The following is a 23,599-nucleotide window of genomic DNA, read 5'->3' as shown; positions in this document are numbered from 1 at the left end:
GTCTTTATTTGCTTATGATGACGCTTCTAAGCCACTGCTATCATTGTCATTAAACGATGGAAACCTTCTCAATGAGGCTTTCAGCTAAAATATAATAAAATCTATAAGCGCACGAGCACAGCTTGCACCCAGTGCGCACACAGAATCAGACTCATAGAGCTGGCATCACGCCGTTTGGAAATACAGAAATCAACATGAAGCTCTCTTTTAAAAAGTGGAGAAAGAGGGCAGCGCCGCCTTGCGCCTCACGACCTCGGGCAAAGACAAGGCCCCCGCGTGGCGGATGAGGAAGGGGGTCGCCTCAGTCTCTGCCTCCCACGCTCGTCCTCGCGGCAACTGGGAATCCCGGGCCGCGCTTCGATCCATGGCTCCGGCATCGGCCACGCAGGCCTGACGCGGGGATGGATTGCACTTGCCTGGCGGTGGGGCGCGGAGCAAGAAGGGCGGTGGGCGGGGCCTCTGCCGTGTCTCCTCCTCCTCCGGCCTCTTCCCGCCGCGCGGGCCCCGATCCTTCCCCGCCGCCGCTCAGGTTTGGCGAGCAGCCGCTTCTGGCTTCCCCGCGTCGGGGAAGGAGGGCCGGAGGCGTGTATGTCTTGAACTGGCCCTGAATTCCGCCCGCGGCTCCCAAGATAGGAAGACAAGACGGTTTCCTGCCGGGTGTTCAAGTGCTTGAATTCAGCAGCGCTCGCTCTTTGTGGAGTGTTTACCCTTCCAAGTATTGGCGGCATGTGTTATACTCTCTCCTCGTGTTTTATCTTCACAAGAGCCCTTTGAGGTAGATTAGGGAAAGGGAAAGGGGCCCCTGACCATTAGGTCCAGTCGTGACCGACTCTGGGGTTGCGGCGCTCATCTCGCTTTATTGGCCAAGGGAGCTGGCGTACAGCTTCCGGGTCATGTGGCCAGCAGGACTAAGCCGCTTCTGGCAAACCAGAGCAGCGCACGGAAACACCGTTTCCCTTCCCGCCAGAGTGGTACCTATTTATCTACTTGCACTTCGACATGCTTTCAAACTGCTAGCTTGGCAGGAGCTGGGACCGAGCAACGGAGTTCACCCCGTCATGGGGATTCGAACTGCCGACCTTCTGATTGGCAAGTCCTAGGCTCTGTGGTTTAACCCACAGCGCCACCCACGTCCCACTTGAGGTAGATCAGACTGAGCCTAATTCGCAGTCCGGTGCCATCCAGTGTGTGTCATGATTAAGCCAGAATCTGAACCTGGGTTCAAACCCTTCACTGAATTGATTCGTGTCTCTTATTTAAAAAATCATGGCAGTCTGCATCTTTCCCTTCTGTCTCGCTTTGATGGAGTGTCTTGAATGCTGTGGTGCAGTAGTATCCCCCTTTGAAATACAAGGATAAATAATTGGCTTATTATAAGCCACTAGTGGTGGGAGAGAATCCACTAATCTGGTGCACAGGCCCATCAATTGGTTTCTGAAATGGGGATTCTCAGGCACTTTTTGCAACTAACTCGTTGCAGGGCTGTAACAAATTGAGAGGTTAAAAAATGAAAAGGCAAATGTGAATGAATGTGCCCAGTTATGTTAAAATAAATCAGTTTACTCATTTTCCTCTTAATTATTGACATGAGTGGGAAATGGGATAGTACTGTAGTTCTTCAAAAAAAAATAGTTCTAAGATTGATCACTTTCTTAATAGCATATTCAAAACTTAACATGCTTTCATCTGCTTATAGTGGAATCATTACGGCATCACAGAAGCATTTAAGAGGTCTTGTACTTTGTGCTTTACAGCAGGAGTGAGCAGAAAAGGTAGATCAGGTTCAGCTGATTTGCAGGAGAATGGCAAGGAAAGCTCAGTTACTTGACAAAGGCTGCAACAAAGAAACTTTACAGTGGTATCTCTGGTTATGTAATTTCGTTGCTGAAAGGAAAAATGCTTTTTGGGAAAACCAGGAGTGGACTTATGCATGAAAGTGTAAAATTGCTTCTAATCCTGAAAACAAATTCCTGGGCTGGGCTTGTGCTTAGAGGCACCCTGGCCCTTAATTCTAAAGGTCTGCCTGTCCCACCAGTTTGCATCTGGCCCTGACTGATGAATCTCAAGGTACTTTTGCAGAAGCCAAATAGATCCGTCAAGCCTGAAGTCTGTCCACCCATGTGTACTTTACAAAATGCTAACATGACTAAAAATATGGTTCCTCGTCCCAAGATGCTTACAAATTATTTTTTTAGAGAGTGGAACAAGAAAAAAGAAGGCAACAGCAGCAGTGGAAGAATATGGAAGAAAGAATTGCATATTTCTGGTTTAGTATTGATGGGGAAACAACTAAGAGGTTGAGACAAAAACAAAAAGGCAGCTCAAGCAACCAAAGATCATATTTAAAAAAAAATTATTACTAACTTGATACTTGCTAATCTCCTTATTAAGTGTACTTGCTTTTACTAACTTGGACACTTTCTACATTAAATCCAGTTTGGAATAAAATCTGGAAGAAACTAATAGCCAAGTTTAAATTTTGCATTGCTACTAAATCCCTTAAGATACCCTAATATCAATAGTACTAATAGCTTCATTGGCAAATTGTTCCAGAATCTAGGTGATACCCAATGATAAGATACTCAGAGTAGTCCCATTGACTTCTTACTTAAGTAAGTTGATTGCATCTGGTTATGACTTACTTGGATATCACTCCATGTCCTTACGTAGAGCCAGTGTTGTGTAGTGGTTAGAATGTTTGATTAGGGAGACCTGGGTTCAATCCCCACTTGGTGATATAACTCACTTGTTGACCTTAGACCAATCAGCAGTTCTCAGCCAAGCTTACCTCACAGGGTTGTTGTATTGATAAATTGGGGGGAAAGGACCGTATATGCCTCCTTGAGCTCCTAGGAGGAAATGTGAGGTGTGCATGTGATTGATAATTAAAATGACAAAACATTTTTAACTTTTTCATAAGCCTACCACCTATGAATTTATTGTTGTTATTGTTGATGCAAAACTTAAGCCATCACTTCTGCTGTTTATTCATTGCAGGCAAGGCCATGAAAAATGCTTTTGATAACTTGACGTGAAGAGTTTTTTTTCCGTTTGCATGAGGCGGCTCCTACATTCACCTTATCTTGGGTTCCTGCAATGGCAGAAGAAGAGCTCCCAGGAAATAAAAGGCCTTGTAGAAGCTCAGCCCTCAATAGGAAGAGGATAAAACCTGCCAGGAGGAAGCAAGGGACGGGTGTGGAAGGGACACTGCCTTTATCTGCATCCTCTTGCTCAATTGCTTCATTGTTCAATAATGTCCCCCCTGCCAGAGTTGCCTGTCCTTTGTGTGGGCAGATGGTAGCAAGATATGGAATCAACCAGCACATTGATGAAGTGTGTCAAAAGAGCCGGGATGATGATAGGATTCTGGTTGGTTCGGCGCCTGACGTGGGTGCAGGCCCATCAGTTGAAAATGTGCCTGGTGGTTGCAGTCCGTACTTTGCAAATAATGCCTCGACTCCAGAGAAGTTAGTAGGTGACAACTCTGAAACAAAACCTGAGGTGGGAGGACAGGTGAGCCCATACTTTAAGAAGGGCAGCGGTTTCCTGCTGGGCAATGGTGAGCCAGAGGTTCAGGCAGTTGGGAAGATCTCCCTGGGAAGGCTGTCAACCAAATTGTCCAGGAAGCGTCGTGCTGAAGGTGGCAGCATCTTTTCTTGGGATGCTAAGTCTCGACCAGCTCAAGATGTGTGTGACAGCTCTAGAGAGGAGAATCCAGAAGGCACCACTTCTTCCCAGAAAGAAAACTGGTTGCCCTTTTCAAGGCTTCAGAGACAACCTAGTCGAAAGGAAGGATTCGAAGGCAAACGAGAAACCCTGGACCCCACATGGGAAGGTGGCGCACAAACACTCTTGGGTGGTGGTGATGCTTCTGCTCCTGGACTGTTTCCATCTGATCATCTTGCTTGCGGTGAAGTTGGGCTGCCAACAGAGGACAACAAGGAGCAAAATACTCCTAAGGAGGACTTGGATTCTGATATTTGCAAGCTTGCAGTATGTTCAACAGCTTATAGTAAAGAAGCACCGTCAGACTTGGAAACCACAGACCTCTCTTCTGGTGAACAGGCTCTGTTGCCCAATGTGAAAGGTACTTGTTGCAATCAGACACAAAATATCTCTTTTGTGGGGGGTGACATGGAAGTACTTCCTATGGAAGATCATACAGACTTAAAAAATGAAGTGGTTGATTGTGTTGGTTTGGGACCTTTGGAAAACATGAATTCTCAGAGTCCAAGCAGCAACATTTTAGAGGTGGTTCTCAGTGGACTCAGCCGTGGAGAAGACCCAGGAGGGCAACCATATTATCTTCAGAATTTTCTGATGGTCCTGCAGGCTGTGCTAGAGAATGAGGATGATCAGAGGCTGTTTGATGAGAATGATCTGGACACCATTGCAAAGTTCTACCAACTCTCAGGTAGCTAATATTATATTCCATATTCTAATGTTGATCTCTATCAAGCCCTCAAGGGTTTCTGCCTATCTAGAATCAAAACCACACTGCACAAGAAAAGTAAGTCTCAGCAGACTTGAGGTAAACCCAAGATTTGCAGAAGTACAGTGGTGCCTCGCAAGACGAAAATAATCCGTTCCGTGAGTCTCTTCGTCTAGCAGTTTTTTCGTCTTGCGAAGCAACCCTATTAGTGGATTAGCGCTATTAGCGATTTAGCGGATTAGCGGCTATTAAAGGCTTAGCGGCTTAGCGGCTAAAAGGCTATTAGCGGCTTAGAAAGAGGGAAAAGCGAAAAAAAATCGGAACACTTGCAAGACGTTTTCGTCTTGCGAAGCAAGCCCATAGGGAAATTTGTCTTGTGAAGCAGCTCAAAAACGGAAAACCCTTTCGTCTAGCGGGTTTTCCGTCTTGTGAGGCATTCGTCTTGCGGGGCACCACTGTATAAAAATCTCCAGGGGTGACCCTCACATATACAGTCATGGGAAAAAGAAAGTACACCCTATTTGAATTCTGTGGTTTTACATTTGAGGACATAACAATAACCTGTTCTTTAGCAGGTCTTAAAATTAGGTAAATACAACCTCAGATGAACAACAGCACATGACATATTACACCGTGTCATTATTTATTTAATCCTGGGCTAGATGGACAAACAATCTTGCCTGGTCTGAGGCAGCTACCTGTGCCCCACCTTTGGGTAGTTGGAGGTTGCAGCAGCTAACCTCTGAAGTAATATCGCGGCAGGTGATGACTGTCCTCTTGGGTTGGGATGCGGGGAGATGACTACATGCACATAGAGTAATAAACAATAATATACACCACTTTAAAAAGCACCTGCTGTTTTCTAAGCTCTGCGCATATGTTAAAGTGTGAGGCAGTTCTTTCTCACAGGTTCACAGTCTTAATAGGCAAAATGAAGAGGAGGAAGGAGGAAGCCAGCACCGGGGCACCTGCAGTTTTTGAAATTAGCCAGGCACATTTTGCACCTGGCTATCAGTCATTTGTGACCAAGTGAAGATGCTTGGGTGCCAGAATGGCGCCTGACACACAACAGCTTTTTTCTCCCTGTGGTGCTATGGCATGAGTCAGATTTTAGCTGGAGCTGACAATATCCACAATTCATTTTCATCTTTGTAATCTTACAAAAAAACAACAACCCAAACATATCCCTAGACAGGCACCTAAGCATTCTGTTAATGTACCTGACTGTAACCTAGGTTTAAGGGGCCATATGGCAAATAGCTTTTATAGCTCAGTTTCTAACACTGGACTTGTGCCTCCCTAGCTGATCGATGGGGACAGGTTGGCCTCCCCACTTGTCCTGATTTTTTTTTTACTTGAGAGGAAAGAGGGGCGACCCTTCATGCCCTGCACATCTAGTGGGATTTGGATTTAAGACAGTAAGCAGAGCACATTAATTTGCCAAGCAGACAGCTTCTGTTTGGTTCCTGTATGCAGAGATGTTAAGCCGTGCCATTAGATGAGCTCTTTGCATAACTTACATGCTCCCCAATTGGTTGGTTTCTGCTAAGAGGCAGATACAATTTCTTACAGCTCTATGAGCCTTTGATGTTGGGCTGGTGATAAGCACCTGGGAAAGAGGCTGCACCAGGGCATGATCACTCTGCTTGAGCAATAATTTCTGCTTTGCAAGTTGGGGCTACTGGGAAGCAGGGCTTCTGCGTGATCCACAGGGACCTATTTGAGACTCCTTAAAAGGAGTGAAAGGCGGGATATCAAATCCAAACTCCTCTTCTTCTTCTATAGGAGAGTGAAGTTGATTTTGGATAAAATGGGCATCCAGTTTCCCCCCGCCCCCATGAAATCTTTCCTCCTCATCAAGCCTAATCTTTGATAAACTGCTGGGCCACAACATTTTTCTCTTCTTAGCTCAAATTAGCCTTCTGTGGCCTAAAAATAAAGCTAAGTCTTCTCTATCTGATCCCCTGGAGGCGATCCTTGCTGTACTCAGGTGATAAAGCGAATGGCTGTTTTATAAGCCGTGTGTTTTGAAATGCAGTTGGAAGTGTTTCCCAACTCAGAACCGATTTGCCAATGTCTTTTGTTACCTGGCCCACATGAATTTTATCAGCTGAAGGACTGAGCTCTCTCTGCAGGGTCCCTCATCTCTTGCGTCCATTGTCCACTTCCATCTTGATGTTTCAGCATTTTTAATGTACTTCATCTTTTTGACAGCCGCTGTGAACTTTTGGGAACCATGACCTGAAATGTTTTAAACAAAATCTCAGTGAGAGTTTGTAATTAGCCCTTCACCTAATAACCTTGCTATACTTTCATTTTGCCATAAAGATGCTGTTCCCAATCTTGGATGCCCGGATGTTATTGGACTGCAGCCCCCATCGTCACCCACCAGAGAGGCCAATTGGCAAGGATAAAGGGAGTTGTAGTCCACCAATGTCCAGGGACCCAAGGGAGAAGGATGATGCTTTAGAGAGGAGCACTTCCCAAACTTAAGAAAAATCGCTTACTCCTTTGGAGAGTTGAGTCGTATCCCTCCTCAGGTGAATATAATGTGGGGTACTTATAAGAAACACTGCTCTAGAGCTTTCAAAGCCGTTCATGATCACTGCCTGTCTTCCAATACTCCCTCTTAGGTATGCAAATAATATTTTCCCCATGTTACATATAAGGAAAACTGAGGCTCAGGGAGAAGGGATAATCTAAAAGCCATCTAAGTGAGTTCATGTCCCAAGGTGAGATCTGAGGAAAGGTGAAAGTGCATTTGCTTGGAATGCAGAAGGTTGCGGGCTCAATCCTGAAATCTCCAGGTAGGGCTGGGGAATAGCCCAGTCTGGAATCCTGGAGAACCACAAAGAATCGGCGTAGATAATATAGAACTAGATGGTCTGCCCAGACTTGGCTTCCCAGGTTGTGGGCTTCCTAGAGCACCTGGATGACTTTGGGAAGCAGGCCTGATCCTTGTAAGCTGGTGACTTTCTGTATGTTTTTGGTATGTCTTCCTCTCAGGTAAGCATGTATCCTGATTGCAACTTCAGGTCTCCCGTGATGAGCCGGAATCTGCTCCAGCAGGGTTCTTTCGCAAATTAGAAAAGGATGTTTTGCTTTACTGTAATATTGTCACCGAGTTTGCTTTTTTAAAATAGCAGGACATAATGGTATATTAAATCTTAAGTGTCTCCCGCACCCATCCACCACCGCTGAAGGGAGAAGTAAGAAAGAGGGATGATGATCTGTAAAATCAGCATTATTTCTGGCTTTTTGACTTGGGAAGTATCAGAGGGAGAACATCAAAGGATCCTCATCCCCACTGGGAAAATGACAACCTGGGCTTTGAGTACCTGGGCTTTGAGCTCTATAACACGCACCGGACCATAACACGCATGTAGTTTTTAGAGGAGGAAAATCTGTAGGCATGCCACCCGTAGGCATTCCCTCCATAACACGCACAGACATTTCCCCTTACTTTTTAGGAGGAAAAAAGTGAGTGTTATGGTGCAAAAAATACGGTATATTCTTCCTCTTGGTAGAAGGTTGCATGAAATTCTCTTTATTGTGACACCCTGGGGTGGAGGAAAATGTTGGGGAAAAGTGAAGAAAGTTTAAGAACCCGAAGGGAAAATGAATTAGTAGTCATTTTCTGACTTAAACGCCCCCCCCCATCTCATGTAAAACCAAGGAGCAGACGGATAAGAATGGCAAGATATAACAAAACCCCCGGTGTAAGTGAATAAAGCAACCTAAATAAATCAGGGATGCGGAACAGGATGCAATGGCAGATTAGACCCTGAGCTCCTCTCCCCTTGCTGGTCAGTTTGACAGGTGGCAAGGGCCTCCCACTTGTCAGTTACAGATGTTCACGTGATGTCAGATGACCTGACTTGAAAGGCAATAACTGGGATCCCAATTCTTTTCTTTCTCCTGTTGCATCCTGGGCTGGAACCAGAAACCTCAGAGTGCACTCCTGGTTGTTGCTTTGCAAGCAGGCCTTGTATTGGGTGCCTTTTACATTTGGCGCCAGGTGCAGTCTCCACTAGGATGGGCTCCTCTCAAAAGCTCCCATTCAGAAGTTCTTGGTGTGGCCAATCAGGATTTGCAGCTGATCGGCAGTGATGCGATTCCCACTTTCCGAACTCCTGAGCAGGCCAATCCCAGTGTGCTTTGCAGCCACCCTTGTTCAGCATGTTTTTTAAAGTCACATATCAAAAGAGTTGGGGATGCGTTTGAACTTTGATCAGGGCCAGCTGATGTGCGTTTGACAGCAAAGCTGCCGTGTGTCTTCCAAGTATTTTGTAGTGGTTCCCAAAGTGGGTGGTGTCTCCCCTGGGGAAGTGGAATTACCTAGAGGGGCCCTAAGAGGCAAGTGGATGTTAGGGTAGCGGTGAAACTGTAAATGACTACCAGAAGAAGAGCTAGGACCACTGCCTCAAGTTCATCTCTTTCGTTGGATTAATTTAACTAAATAGTTTTGATTGGATTTTGACTAAATGTGCCATTGATTGTTACTGTTTTGAATTTTATTGAGCTATTATATGTTCTGAATAATGCTTTCTATAGGGTAGGGTGGGAGGCATTGGGGATGAGTTTATGGAACTAAGGGGGCAGGAGCCTGAAAAGCTTTGGGAACCACTGGTGTAGATGTGGATGCAATTCCAGACTTAGAAAGCACCTTTAGAATTTTCTCTGTCCTTCTCCTGGTTTATGATGCCACTGCAGCCAGCGCTCAGAAGTTATACGTCAGGCTTTTCCAACGCAAGCTGAGTTGGATAAAAACGAACAAGATAGTCTACTCGGAGATTGCTGAGGATCTCTCATCATACATCAACGAGCTTGTTGGAACAGGATTCTTGCAGTCAGGTATGTCTGTTAAAAGTTTGCATGACAGTTATGTGGAATAAAATAATGTGATAGTTCCATTTCTGAACTGCACCACTGCAGGTGGGGTTTTTTTGGTGGGGGTGGGAGTAGATAAAAAAAGTAGCCCCGTATGAAAAGGAAAAACAAAATATTGATGTAAGTAGCATATCAGGGAGAGGGGGAGGTAATACTGCTTTCCGTAAGATAGGAGTTTTGGGGGTTGTTTTAAACATGGGCAGCATTCAAAAAGTTGACCTCCCTGCATACACTCTGGAATGGTACAATCCAGGAAGATCTCACTTGTAGAGATAGCGTAGGCCTGGGATGATTTGTGCCTTCAGTTTTGTACTGCAGGTAACTTGCAACTTTGGGTGGTAAATAAATAAATAAATAAATAAATAAATAAATAAATAAAATGGGGTGGAAAGGGAACAGACGTCTGGGGAAAAAAAGACTTTGGCAATCTCACCCACCATTGAACTCAGGGTGTTTTTGCTATATGCAATTTTTGCTTTAGGCGTGATCCCTGGAACATAATCCCTGTGTAAGTTGAGAGTTTCCTGTATTTTCTCTCCTTGATATTCCTCAGGGTCTTGTTACCTGCCCCAAATCTACAAGGTGGGAAGGACACGGACACAAGTAAATGTAAAATGCCCCTTTGCAGTTTGCTGGGTTTCAGCTTAAATTATAGGCAGGAGACTCTGCATACTTTGTATGTATAGCATCTTGGGTTCAGTCCCTGGTATCTCCCACTGAAGGATCAGATAGCTGGGGAGAGGGGTTTGAGTACAACAGTAGCCCTGATGAAGAGGCAGATCTGCTGCCTGGTCCTTCCCATGTGGGACCTGCTAGCTTCAGAGCCTGCATCTCATTCCCTGCATACCAATCAGGTGCCTCTGCCACCAGACTTGAATGACTGGGCCACAGCCTCTTCAGAGAATCAGGAGAGACCTTTAAAGCTTCCCCCAAAACAGCCCCTGCAGCTTCTACTCTGTTATTGTTAGCATCTCTTGGTCAACTTATCCTTTGTAAATTAGTCCCTCCCTGCCCCTCCACCACAAGTAGCTTTTTAAATTTGTGGTATTCATAGCACGGTTTATAATATGTGTGGTGTGTGTGTAATAAGGCAGTAAAACCTCATGCTTTAAGCACAGGATGTGTCGTAACTTACACAATGACTGTGTGGCATTCTTTGGAATTTCATGTAGCAAAGGACTTGGGTATCTATGGGGAGTCCCTTTCATTATTCTTGCATTTTTCCCTGTGTACCTGCAGAGGCAGAATTAAAAGATCTGTCTGAGGCTCTTGACTTGCTTTCTGCCCCTGAGCTGAAAACCTTAGCAAAGGTCTTCCACCTGCCAAACCCAAATGCACAGAAACAGCAGCTCCTGGAAGATTTCTTCCAGTTGTCAAAGCAGCGCTCAGTCTTCAGCAGGAACCAAGCTGGCATTGGGAATGTGATTCTGAAAAGGTAACTTAACTTTTGAGTGCCTTCCCTTCTAAAATGATGAAATAAAAACATCAGAATTCTGCATCAGGGCCACCCAGGCCAGGCAAAGCTAGATTCTGCAACCTCAGTAAAAGATGGCAATTAACTACGTTGCAAAACTTTCTGTTGTTAAAGACTGATAGATGAAAATCTTGTCCTTTCAGTCGTTAGCAGAAAGTTTTGAGCTTGATTCGCCAAGAAACAAGGAAATAAGGCATTTTTGTCCATAAGACAGTTGGTGTATTGCAGAAATAAAGAGCCCGTCCTTTCAAATGGCACCTGTGAGATATATCTCTTTCCTGCATTTCTGTTTTTGGTGAATTTTTCTTTCAAAAAAAGAAAGGAATGAGATTGCTACTTCTCAGGAAGTTGAATTCTGTTCCCAACAGAGACAGGAAAACATGCCAGTATTCTGTGTCTCCATGATTTGCTCCCACACTTTTTAAAGCCTCTAGAAAGGTGGAGGCTAGAGGATATTTGGTTTTGGCAAAGCCTCTGTTCTTTGCTTCAAGAAATGCTGTGCTTTCTGCTCCACTGTAATCCAGTTTTCAACAGCTGCCGTAAGCACAGCAGGCACCTTTCAGGAGACTCTCCTTTTTATAATTCACTCTTGAGCTATGCACTGGTTTTTAAGCAGATGAATATCCTGGTTGACGTGTGTGTGATTTTGGAGGAGCATCTCAGCACTTCAGCTGCATTGTCATATCCATTTTTGCAGGTGGCAGGGGAAGAACATAAAGCTCAGGGAAATTCTATTCCTGAGCTGATGTTGTTTAAACATATTCATTTCGCTTTCATACGCATAAAAAGGGTGAACATAAATGAAATGGAACTTTCTGATTGAAAATAACAAGAAATCAATATCACTGATGCATGGACAAGGTCATTGCAATACGATGGTACAAGGAGCAATATAGACGATAGTGCATTTAACCAAGAGTTGTTAGCCATAAATTGCCATGTGTTTGAGGAGATATAAAATTTTTGTTACATGCAAATTCAATGAAACGGTACCATAGCTCACCAGATTTGTCTGTTTGGTTTCCTTTTCTTAGCGCTTTCACCCTGTGTATTAATTTTTTGCATCAGAGCAACAAACCAAATTTCATGATAATGTATGTGTAGTAAATTTAGATGTGGTGTGTTCCATTGCCTTGCTGAAGTTAGCCCAGCAGCTTCCAGTTGCATGATTTGAGATTATTATATTGTTGCTGAGTAAAGTTTGCAGAGCTGTTTGCTTTAGGAAAAGGACCACCTTCAATCCAAATAACCTGTTTGCAAGGAGCATGCAGTAACTGTTCTAGCAGCGGGGGAACAGGGCAGTGACTCAAAAAATAGATAGTTAACTTGGTCCAGTTTCAGTTGGCATCAAGGCTTAAGGGATCAGGCAGTGGCTTCATAGAAATGGGGGGGGGGGGAGGGTCCTGAGAGAGAGAAGGTTGTCCTATGTCACTTGGCATTTCCCAACCTTGGTACCTTCTGGATAATTTGGACTGCAGCTCAACATTGTCCATTCCTGTTGCCTGGCTCTGATGTTCGTCTAGTGGGTTGAGGATGGCTGATGTTAGAATTCTTGGAAGAAGTTCACAGATCTCAGGGGCCACGGAGGGAAGGGAGGAGTCACTTGAGAAGACAGGAGAACTTGGACATTTGGAGTCACAGAATTGTAGAGTTGGATGTGTACCCCACAGGTCATCTAGTGCAGCTCCTGCAATCCCATGGGGCATGTGGTGATGATGATGTTTTGTTTTGTCTACAAGTCTTTCTCAATTCTGTAAGAGGCACTAACGTTTTGGAAAGTGCTTGCTTCCTTTTATCCTTATGTATGCTTTGTGATAAATACATTTACACCCACATCCACACTCACCCTCCCATCAATGGAATTAGACTAGAAAGAAGCATCCTGTTGCAAGCAAATAAATAAGGTGTGCTGTTTACTGGGTTGCAGACGGTGCGTTTGTGGGGTCCAGGACAATGCCTCCTATCTGCAGATGGACCCATAGGCCCAGAACGGTTGGCAAACCCTGGCCTAAGCTGTGAATATCCCCAGCAGCCTAGTAATCTGCCAGAGAAACAGTTGGGAAAAAATGGTTTAGGGGCTAAAATCCTTTTAAAGAGCCTCACCCTTACAAAAGAGTCGGCCCCATTGGACATTGTGGGACATAATTCTAAGCAAGTGTTAGACCATGTGTCTCTGTAGAAGACCTGAGGGTGTTTAGTTCATTTTGACTTTCCTTTTCCTTCTTCTTGTTGCGTACTCCTCAGAGCAAAAGATGTGGCTGGCAGATCTGTCAGGGTTCATAAAGTTCCCCGGACAGTCTTCTCACGGGTGCTGCTGCTCTTTTCCCTGACTGACCCAGTGGAGGATGAAGAAGCTGGAAGTGGCGGCCAAGGACAACTTTCCACAGTCCTCATGGTGAACATGGGCCGCATGATCTTCCCCAGTTACACAGTCAACAGGAAAACCCAGATATTCCAGGATCGGGATGATTTCATCCGGTAGGGAGGCATCCAGAAGGCCCTGGATGCTGTTTCCCCCCTTCTTACTGTAGTTTTTCTTCTTCTTCTTCCTTTTTACAGAAGGAGCCCTGCTGGACGAGGCCAGAGACCACCTAATCCAGCGTCCTGTTCTCATAGTGCCCAACCAGGTGCCCAGGGGAAGCCTGGAAGCAGGACCTGAGGGCAGCACACGCTTCCCACCTGAAATTCTGCACACCTTAGGTTTTTAACCTCTGTGAAAGTTTTTATACATTTTGTTAGTTTTTGTATAGTACTGCTTCTGGCCTTATTATTGTTGACATGTTTCTAATGAATTGCTACGTTTGCTTTATGATGAGTTTAAAATGTGACAATGTCCATATAATCCAACTGGGTTGTTTTTTGGATTGTCAGGGAAGAGTGTTCTGCTGCTCGGACCCTGCCTGCAGCTTTCCCACTGGGAGAACAGGACGCTGGACTAGATGGGCCATTGACATGATCCATATGTTGATATTTTATGATTTAAAATGGTTTGGTATTTGATTGTTCTGACAGTGATGCAAATTAAAAAGCTGCATGCAAATTTAAACATTAAATCTTTGAAACCCACGGTATGTGTAAAAGGAAAGAATGTTCATAAGTTGAGGTCCACTTACCCATCCACCTCTCTTGATATAAATATAGACCCTAAACTTGGAGTGGGTAACCTGTGAACCTCTGAAAAAAGATTTGGGGACTCAGCTCACAGGTTTGGGAGTTATGGCATGATGCCATGATTCCACATTTAAGAAATTCTGTTCTAGTTGGGATTTGGCAGGTGGTACTTTTACCATAATTGTAGGCAGTCTTCCCCAACCTGGCACTCTCTAGATGCAGATCAGACCGTGTCAGCGAGGTCTGATGGAAGTTGCTTCCTAAAGCAGCTGAAGGGCAACTGGCTGGGGAAGGTGGAGTTTACAGAACTTAGTAGGGTGGCTGTTATTATGGTGGCACATCATTCTGTAACTCTGAGGAATTACCAGGCTGAATGCTGTTCTAATTCGATTGCTGGCTGCTGCTATAGTAGTAATCTTTATTGTTAAGTAGGTGTTTTAAAACTATCTTTTAAAATATGTTGTGTGAATTTGCTTAATAATGCTATTGTGAGGCACCTTAGAAGAAAGGTTTCATCTCTAAAAGCTGGGATATAAATCTACTGCATAAACAAATGCTACAGCATAATCTGTTCTGAGATGGTGGCCTTCATCTTGAAATCATTGCTTTAAATTATTATTATTATTATTATTATTATTATTATTATTATTTCTTATTTCTTATTAGGTATGCCAGTGCTGCGTACTTGTCAAATGACATCTCTGTGGCTGTGACTCATGGGAACTGGAAGGAGGCACACAGACTCTATGAGGTGGCCAAGGAAATCTGGCAGGAGTTGAGGGAACACTTTTCTTTGTGGTATGAAGGCTGAGTAGAGCAGGAGGAGGCAAGGGGGGTGATCCGCAGTGAACACATGTGTGGGCTAGGGCTTGATGCAAGTTGTACTCAAAAAAATGGAAGGGGGGCTGAAACAAAGTGTGATCTCATTTCTGCTGTATTATTATTATTATTATTATTATTATTATTATTATTATTATTATCCTCCCACCTTTCTGCCAGAAGCAGGACTCAAGGTGCCCCCCCCCCCGATTAATCATGGATAAAACACCAAAAGTTCAAAACATATAAAATGCAGTTTTAAAAGTCATTAAACTATAATAGCATTTAAAAGATGTAAAAATAGCACAGCACTATTAAAAGCCATTTCCTTAAAAACAGTCATTTCCCCAAAGCTTGCAGAATTAAAGCAGTCTTCACCTGATGGAGGAAGGACAAGTAGGGAGCCAATCCAGTTTCTCTGGAAAGGCATTCCAGAGTCCCTCTTCCCATGTCTGCACCAGATGTGCCTGGGAGGGAGGTGGGACTGAAGAGCTGGGCAGCTTCACGTGGGAGAATGCAGTCCTTCAAATAGCCAAAGCCAAAGCCATAAGGGCTTTATAGGTCATAAGCAGCACTTTGAATTGTTCCCAGAAATAGCCAGTGGAGAGCTGCTATAATGAGGGAGTCGTGTGCTCCCTATAACCAGCCCTGCTCCACAGTCGGGCTGCAGCTCCTTGGGACAGCTGAAATTTCTGAGGACCTCTCAAAGGCAGCCCCACGTGTTACAGAAATCCAAATGGGATGTAACTAAGGTGAGTGTCACTCAGGACAGATCAGGCATCTCCACTGGTACAGTGGCTTTAACTCTGCAAAGGCAATCCTGGCCACTGCAGAGACCTGGGCATCCAGGATCAGGGCTGAATCCAGGGCAGGTGTAGCCTGCCTTTGACAATTAGCTCATGTTCTCTGCTATAAATAAAACCAGAGTCTGTTCTGTTTGCAGCTTTGGTATTATTCTAGGAAGCATTGATCATCAGGGTTTATTTGTTACAGTTCCGTGTTTTTGTTCCTCAGCTCCGCAGAGGTGAATTGGGGAGTGGGTTTTAATTTTTCCCTGAAAAAGAGCTTGCAGGCGAATTTATTCTTGACAGTAAAACCCTTGAATAGCTTAGGGTATTGTTCCTGGCCAGAAATTCAAGAGAATAATAAAGGGCCTCATTTTACAGTTTATAGTTCATAGTTTAAAAGATTCCTTTGAGAAGGCTAACATCTATTGTGGCATAAGCTTTCTTCAGTACACTGGCGAGTCTTTGTTGTCATGAGATTTGGCCATGTGGGAGGCCTTTTGCAAGACCTCTTTACCCTGCGCATATGGGAACCAGCCTCATGTTGACTCTTCCGCTTCCAAAAAGATTCTGTAGAGTTACAGTGAACTGCTCTGGATATTTGGCCGACTGCCTTCAAAATGTACTCCAGCCTTCCTTCCTTGTTTCTTTTTTGCGCAACACAGACAATTCTTTTATTTTAGATTCAGGTAGGTAGCTGTGTTGGTCTGACGCAGTCAAAATAAATATTTTTTTTAAAAAAATATTCAGTGGCACCTTAGAGACCAACTAAGTTTGTTCTGGGTATAAGTGTGCATGCACACTTCTTCAGCTATCACATGAAAGCATATACCCAGAACAAACTTAGTTGGTCTCTAAGGTGCTACTGGACAATTCTTTAATGTCTTTTATTTTAGAGAGCTGAAGGCCGTATGCCTCTGAATCCCAGTTGCAGGTAATTGCGGTGGGCGGTGGGTGCTGCTGGTGCACTCAGGTTCTACTTGCTGGTTTCCCATAATGAGCCTTTGGTTGGCCACGGTAGGAACAGGTTGCTGGACTAGATGGGGCCCCTTCGTTCTGATCCATCAGGGCTCAGATAATTTTGTTGTCGTATGCATTCTCATCTCACTACTGTTTCCACTCAATATCTCCTCCCCCTGCCCTTGCTGGACTTCATAGTGAACCAACCTGTTTGATCTGGGATGACTGGCTGCAGGAAGCGGCCTTAGCCCAAGCCAGACCAGTGTTGCAGCTTGCTCCCTTTTGTCGATGCTTCTGGCAGTGGCTCTCAAGGGCTTCTGGTGGGACGTTTTCAGCCTGACCTGGAGATGCCTGGAATTGAACCTGGAATCTTCTGTGTTTAAAACAGATGCTCTTGCCATTAAGCCAGTGGCTCTCAAAATATTTTCTTTGGGTCACACTTTCAGAATAAAAAATTGCTCAGACCACACTAAAAAAAATTTATTGATAAGAAATACTTTGGAAAACAAAAAAGAAATGACTCCTGGCACGGCTTGATTTGTAACGTAGAACACTACTGCTTTATAATATGATCATGGAACATCCAGAAAATATATAACAATGCAGCTATGTAAGAACATGAATCCTTCCCAAAATATAATTATAAAAAAGCCTCTTGCATATGTATCTTAACTCAATGAGAGGTGTGTGTGAGCTTGCTTTTGCCAGGTAAATCTCATTTGTATTAGGCCTAATTTGAGACAAACAAACTCTTGTCTCCTCATCACCACAAAGAAGTCTTTCTCTTTTCTGATCTTTCATATTTGTCAGAGTTGAAACTCCCTGTTCACAACAAGATGTCATAGAGAACTATAGAAGAATAGCCCAGGCTCTTGAAGAGAGGCATGGATACTGTTTCTGGCTGTATATCCAAAAAGAGTCCAGTGCATGCTACACACTGAAATGTTGAGTGTTTCTTTGATGGTCCCTGAATCTTGCTGCCACACATGCCATCCTGTCCTGCCACACCTGTTGAGAACCCCCGCACTAAGCTAGAACCCCTTCCTAACATGGAAACATGGAAGGCTGTGCGGTACTGTGCCGGGCTGTTAGCCTATCTAGATCAGTAATGCCTATACTCTAGGCAGGATTTCAGACAGGGATCTTCCCCATCTCCACCTGGAGATGGCAGGGATTGAACCCGGGACTTTCTGAGCTGTGATTCTCCCCAGACATAGCAATAGGAGGGATACCTGTACATTGCAGGAAATGGTGGCTGTCTTACAGCTTTTGCTTCTCCCAAGCAATTGCCCATCTCCAGCCTTTTTCATAGAATCATGGAATTGGAAGGGACCCAAGGGGTCATCTATTCAAACCCCATGCAGTACAGGAATCACAGCTAGAGTGGGTAGTTCCATGGCAAAGACTTCCTGGTTTTTTTTGCCCCCCCCCCCCCTTTACAGGTACCATGCAGCCCTCCCGGAATACTTGAGGCGTTTCACTGTTGGGTGGGTGTACACGCGAATCCTCTCCCAGGGTGTTGAGATCTTGCAGAGACTACATATGTATAAGGTAATAATAAATAAATAAATAACCTGCCTTTCACCAGCAGGTCCCAGGGCAGGTTACAGCAATTAAAAAATCCAAAATTAAAAATGTGGGCCCTGAAAATGTATGTCTCAGAAAAGGCCAGGGCACAGAGGTGTGTCTTCATCATTCCCGAAAAGCTGTGTGGTGAAGAAGCCAGGCATCGCAATGCGCCGCAATGTGTTGGGGCCAGGGAATGCCGGGCAACAAGCACTTGTTTAGCAAAGTCCTAAAGCCGACTGGAAGCTCTGAAAGGACCAGCCTGTCCTGGCTGCAAATGGTATCAAATTCCAATGTTCAGGGTATGTGGCCGAAAGGGCACTATCCATGCAAAGGGGGCAGGTGTCAACGGGCTTGGTGGAAACCCTGAAGATTGCTAAAAGTACAAACAAAACACTCAGGCAATTTTTGTTGCAGGGCCACTGCCATGTTTTACTACTAAGCATTTCTGTATTGCAGTTTAAAGTCTTTGAAGTGCTTCACATACTTTCCCTTGCCATAATCCTTACAACAGACCCTGCAAGATAGGCCTCTATTACTTGAGTGAACCCATAATGCAGATACAGAAAGCTGGCGTTCCAGCTTTCCCCAGAGCCACCTAGAGAGCTCGTGGCAGAGGCAAGGAGTGAGATAGGAGTTTCCCAATTTACAGCACGGTCCAGGAATGGTCAATGTGGTCCCCTGCAGATGTTGCTGGATATCTAAACTAGCATCATCTTTTGACCATTGACCATTCTGACCAGGGCTGGTGAGATCTGGGAGTCCAGCGTGGTTTGAGGGCCACAGGTTAGCTATCCCTGGCTTACTCCCTTGGTCACCAAGCTACACACCTTTTTTTGACTGTTGGCCTCATGTCTGCCCTAGGAGGCAGTGGAACAGCTTCAGGATCTTTTGGCCCAAGACGTTTATTGTTCTGACAGCAGAGGACGGTGGTGGGATCGTCTGGCTCTTAACTTGCACCAGCACTTGAAAGACACGGAGGAGGTAAATGCACCCATCTCTGCCCCCTTTGCACCTTGCTTGGAAGGGTGATGTCTTCTCTCCTTGCTCTCCCACAAGCACCTTCCATCTGGCTGTCAGCCCTGGATGGGGCAACTTGTGCTTGAGGACATCCACCTGCCCCTCTTGGTTTGGTGGGGGGTCCGTTTGCTCACCTCTCTGCAATGCTTGCTTGTCTGCTAGGCCATCAGGTGCATCAGGAAAGGTCTCCAGGACCCATTTGTTCGCACAGGCCATCGACTCTCCCTGTCCCAGCGAGCCCAGAGGATGAAAAATTCCTCAGCGTGTAAGAAGATAGGGCATCTCCTCCAAGATCTGCCACTTCTTTCCGTGGAAGATGTCGCCCATGTGAGTAGCTATTGGATGTCTGGAGAAGCCTCTCTTTTGTGGTCTGGTGTACATTTATAAATTGGGAATGTGGAAAGGTGCCAGACTGTTTTGTTTTTCTTTTTCATCTTGGCTTCTAAAATGGTTCACACCCAGTTCATACATAATGCTCATCCATGGTTTGTTTAGCCAAAGGTGGTGCATTTGTACATGTGAACCTAGCAGGTGTCAGGGACTGGCCGGGCACCGAGGAGTGGGTGGCAGAGGCTGTAGGGCCAGAGACTGACTCAGGGGAAGGGAGCAGTGGTTTATGGGGTTTTGTGCCTGCTGCAAGGCAGGAGCCAGGGCTGAAGGCAGGGGAAGAGTCTGAGCAGGAGGAGCTAGGGGAGGAGATGCAGGATACAGGGCAGGAGCCGGACCAGGGAGGCGGTGGAATCCCCTCCATCCCCTCCACCACTGTCCCTCAGGACCAGGAGGGGCTTCAAGAGACAGGCACAGCAGCAACTTCTGCGTAGGAGAAGTCACAGGCTGCTTGTGTGTGCCTTTAGACGAAGGTTGTACAGTTTGGGTGAAGGCATGGCCATGCTCTTGCTCCAACAGTCCAGTTCAGCGCACAAGCGGGGGGAGGGGTGCCAACTACTTGGTCTCCAGAAGAGTGTGTGTGTTCTGAACAACTTAGGAGCTGGCCTAAGTGCCTGCTTCGTCAATAAAGAGTTAAACTACCAGCCGGTTGTCCTCCTTGCACTGGGTATGTTAAGGACAGCAGGCTAACCATGGTTTGTTTTCTGGCAACAGGCCAGTGTCAAGCCATGGTTTTTTGGTGGTCTTAACTGCGGTTGGACATTATGTCCAAATCCAGCAGCCTTGCTTAACTGTGGTTTGTTGAGCTACTCCACCCTGGATGTTCGCCAAGCTTTGATGAAACAAGCTGTGGCTTGTTGGCTTGTCTGCCGCTGGTTGTAGAAACTGATCAGAACAAACTAGGTGTTCACATTCTGCGTAGGCCATTCATGAGCTTTTATTGTCACAATGCAGGGTGGTAGCAATTCTTTGATGCAAACTAACACGATCCCAGAGGAAGTGTTTTTGTGTGTGGCACCTGCTCTTTGCATGCAGAAGGTTCCCAGTTCAACCCCTCGTGTGCCTGCAGTTAGAAAAAGAATCTCCCTGGGAAGGTGGGTTAGCAAATAGTCTGAGTTGGTATAAACCATCTGGTTATATTGAGTTTTACTATATGTAGGAGCCCTAGCTCAGAGACTGAGCAGCAGCTTCTCATGCAGAAGCCCCAGACACAGTCCTCAGCGCTGCCAATTAGAACAATCTCAGATCGCAGGTGATGGGAAACAACTTTTCCCCTTGGTGAGCCACTTCAGCTGATTGGCATAGTGGGCATGTGCCAGCTGATCAGTCAGACAGTCCAAACCATTAATAAACTGCTGGCCGCCTTTTTAGGAAGCTGGATTTTGTGGCTGAGCTGCACAACTGGGGCCTCCTGTCTATATGTACAGAGCTGCTGCAAGCACCCAAAAGGTGCCATTCTGTGCCCTGCAGTGACTCCACTAGAGTCAGAATCAGAGCAGCAGATCTGACAGCATCAAAGCTCCTTCAGGTGTTTGTGGGGTCTGTTCGGACAGTATTGTTATTAAAACCTGGGAAAATGTGCTGTCCTGCATCTGACCTCTGTGGTCTTGGGTGTGCACTATTTGCATGCTTGTCTGCATGAATGATTGTGATGCATTTTGCAGATTGCATTTTAAATTGTTGTTCTTTTTGAAGCAATTCTAACCATCCTTTTTCTGTACTCCTCTATTTCTCCTCACTGCCTACCATCCTTATACTTCTCAAAATGATGCTTGTTGCCACTTTCTTGAATGTGTTTTGCCCAATTGCATTCTTTCTCCTGCAAGAGCTGCCATCAGAGCACTAGCCTCTTGCGTCTTCCCATGTCTCATTTAATACGCTCCAGAGGCCTCTGTTCCCTTCTGTGCTGTTCTCCTCCTTTGCTGTCCCCACCTGAGAGCTGCTTCAGCAGCCGGATGGGGCTTCCTTCCTACGTGTTCAATGAGACGTGCAATGTGAGAACAAATTTCCAGTCCTGACACCAGCCCCATTTGTCAGTCCCCAAAATGAGTCAAAGGGCTGACAAGGAGACAGCACTTAAGCGCTGGGTGGTCTTATTTTTAGCTTGTCACTTAGCTGGTGTTAGCAAAGTTTAAGTAGCAGCCTCTCTTCCCTCTCACCCCCCACTTCTCTCGCATTATAATTTAGAGTTCTGTAAGTGAGAAAACCTTGCAAGGCACAGTGTTCTTGTCCAGGGTGCCAGCCAGTCAGCAGTGCCCAGTGGCAGGATACTCCATTCCTCTCCTCTCCTCTCTTCTCCCTCGCCGCCTGGTCACCCAACACTCTGTTGCTACTGAGCATGCTCAATATTTATTGGGCTAGTTTTGGATTTTTACCACTTTGCAGGTTTTTCTTTTCCCTAAAGGTTCTTTGTCATTCTGCAAACTTTGGATTTCGTCTCTCAAGGCTGATGATACTCCCTCTTTTGCATAGGGGGTATATAGAGGATAATAATTGATTTCTGCACTTTGATTGATTGTTTTTTATAGAAAAGATTTTTAAAAGTTTTTTCAAACAAATATGGGGAAAAAACATTAAGTTTCCCCCAGTCACCCCCCTCCCCCAGGAACAGAAGATTTTAGCATAAGCTTGTGTGCAAACTGACTGATTATTTTTCATCAGGATGTGAAATCGAGCCTTTCCCACCTGCCCCCCTAACTGTTTTCTATGCGGTAGCCCTCTCTCAGTATACTATTATTACACACCCTTCACCCCAAGGCCTCTCTCTCTCTGTGTATAGTGATATGATTTAATTTGCTCCTTCTCCCTCCTGACCCCCCACCCTCTCCATGGGGCCTGTGTAAAGTTTTCACCATTTCCCTCTTGCCCTAGTCGCCTTCTGCAGTCTCCTTTTGTTTATTTTGAACATACTTTTAAACCATGCTCTCACAGAAAATATAGCATGGTGGCACACTGGGTAAAAGCATGGTGTTGTAGCAGCAAAAGTAAAAACATCAGTAGTTTTGATTTGCAGGTTACCATCAAAGGAAAGCTGTGCCCACAGACCGGAATGGGGAAGTCCATGTTTATCATGGAAGATGTTGGTGCCGAAGACCCAGGAGAAGACCTTGAGCCCTCCACTGTGGTGTGCTCTGTCGAGGAGCTGGCATTAGCCCACTACAAGCAGCATGGCTTTGATCAAGGTAATGGCTGGCCATTGCTATAGAAAGCCATCAGCCAGCACTCTGCCCCTCCCTCCCAATGCTCTGTCACACTGCCATGTGACCAGGAAGGAGCCAGTGTGGCTTAATGGTTAGACTGTTGGACTATGACCTGGAAGACCAGGGTTTAAATTCCCACTCCGCCATGAAGCTTCCGGACTGGGCCCTAACCTCAGCCTCATTTAAGCATGCTTTACAGTTATCAAACCTGAAGGTAACCATTGTATGAACAACTTGCAGTCACATTATCCTAGTCCAGGAACCATTGCTACTGTTTCACCAGCTGAAGCTGGTTAAAAACGCCCTACAGTCAGGCGGTTTTGTGGATTCTGCAGTTTCAGTGCAGCTCTTTCCCCTCCTCCACAAACCCCGCTCCCTGCCAGATAATTTCCTCACAGAATGGAATCACCAAGAAGTGGTAAATCATGGCCGACTTTCTGTTCATAAACTTTCTTAGTCAATAATAAGGCAAACTTTTTGCTTTGTTTTGCGGCCTTTTGCTAATGCCTCTTCTTACGTAGTAATCGGCTTGTGTCCTGAAAATTAACTGGCAGATAGGTCACCCAAGTTGTAATTGCTTCCAAGTTCTAAAGTAGTTGAAAGAAGGTAGGTTTTGCAGACCTGATGCCCTGAAGGCTAACCTTGAGGGCTATTGTGTCGCATCTGGGCACGATGGCGGTTCCTCGCTCCTAAGATGCTCCTCCGCATCTCAAACCTTTTTGTCTCTGGGGACTTCCAGAGAAGGTGGTGGCGGACTAGGCATCAACTGCTGACACTCCTGTCAGCAGAGATAATTATGCAGTAATTTAAGATAACTGGGTTATATATCTTGGTTACCAAAACTCCCTTTTGAAATAAGAGAGTTAGCCTCACATGCTTAGAAGGTCATGCCTCATTCTCTCCCTCCCCTCTGCCTGAACTTCTTCACAACCCTCAGAGGGACTGGAAAGAACAG

The 23,599-nt window shown here is 45.4% G+C and overlaps 1 protein-coding gene across 10 annotated transcripts in view; it reads left to right on the top strand.

Annotated features, from left to right (window-relative positions):
* Positions 1-451: 451 nt before the first annotated feature.
* Positions 452-23,599, top strand: part of FAN1 (FANCD2 and FANCI associated nuclease 1) — a 31,837-nt gene continuing 8,689 nt past the window's right edge. For 3 of the 10 annotated variants that reach the window (XR_014519181.1, XR_014519182.1, XM_083475651.1), the window contains exons 1-10: positions 502-645; positions 2,998-4,414; positions 9,146-9,286; positions 10,562-10,757; positions 13,041-13,274; positions 14,574-14,705; positions 17,914-18,022; positions 18,902-19,021; positions 19,220-19,384; positions 22,458-22,626. Coding sequence is in view for 3 of the 10 variants with exons in the window: in XM_083475651.1 (XP_083331777.1) it covers positions 3,097-4,414; positions 9,146-9,286; positions 10,562-10,757; positions 13,041-13,274; positions 14,574-14,705; positions 17,914-18,022; positions 18,902-19,021; positions 19,220-19,384; positions 22,458-22,626 (2,584 nt within the window). In the remaining 7 variants the exon portion in view is untranslated. Of the gene's footprint in view, positions 776-2,082; positions 4,415-9,145; positions 9,287-10,561; positions 10,758-13,040; positions 13,275-14,573; positions 14,706-17,913; positions 18,023-18,901; positions 19,022-19,219; positions 19,385-22,457; positions 22,627-23,599 lie in introns of those variants that run through there. The other 7 variants (XR_014519186.1, XR_014519187.1, XM_083475649.1 and 4 more) reach the window with 5 other exon arrangements.

The sequence above is a fragment of the Podarcis liolepis genome (genome assembly GCF_965112155.1).
Source record: "Podarcis liolepis genome assembly, chromosome: 14".
NCBI lineage: Eukaryota > Metazoa > Chordata > Lepidosauria > Squamata > Lacertidae > Podarcis > Podarcis liolepis.
Note: the sequence above shows the minus strand (reverse complement) of the source record. Positions and strands in the feature narration are given on the sequence as shown.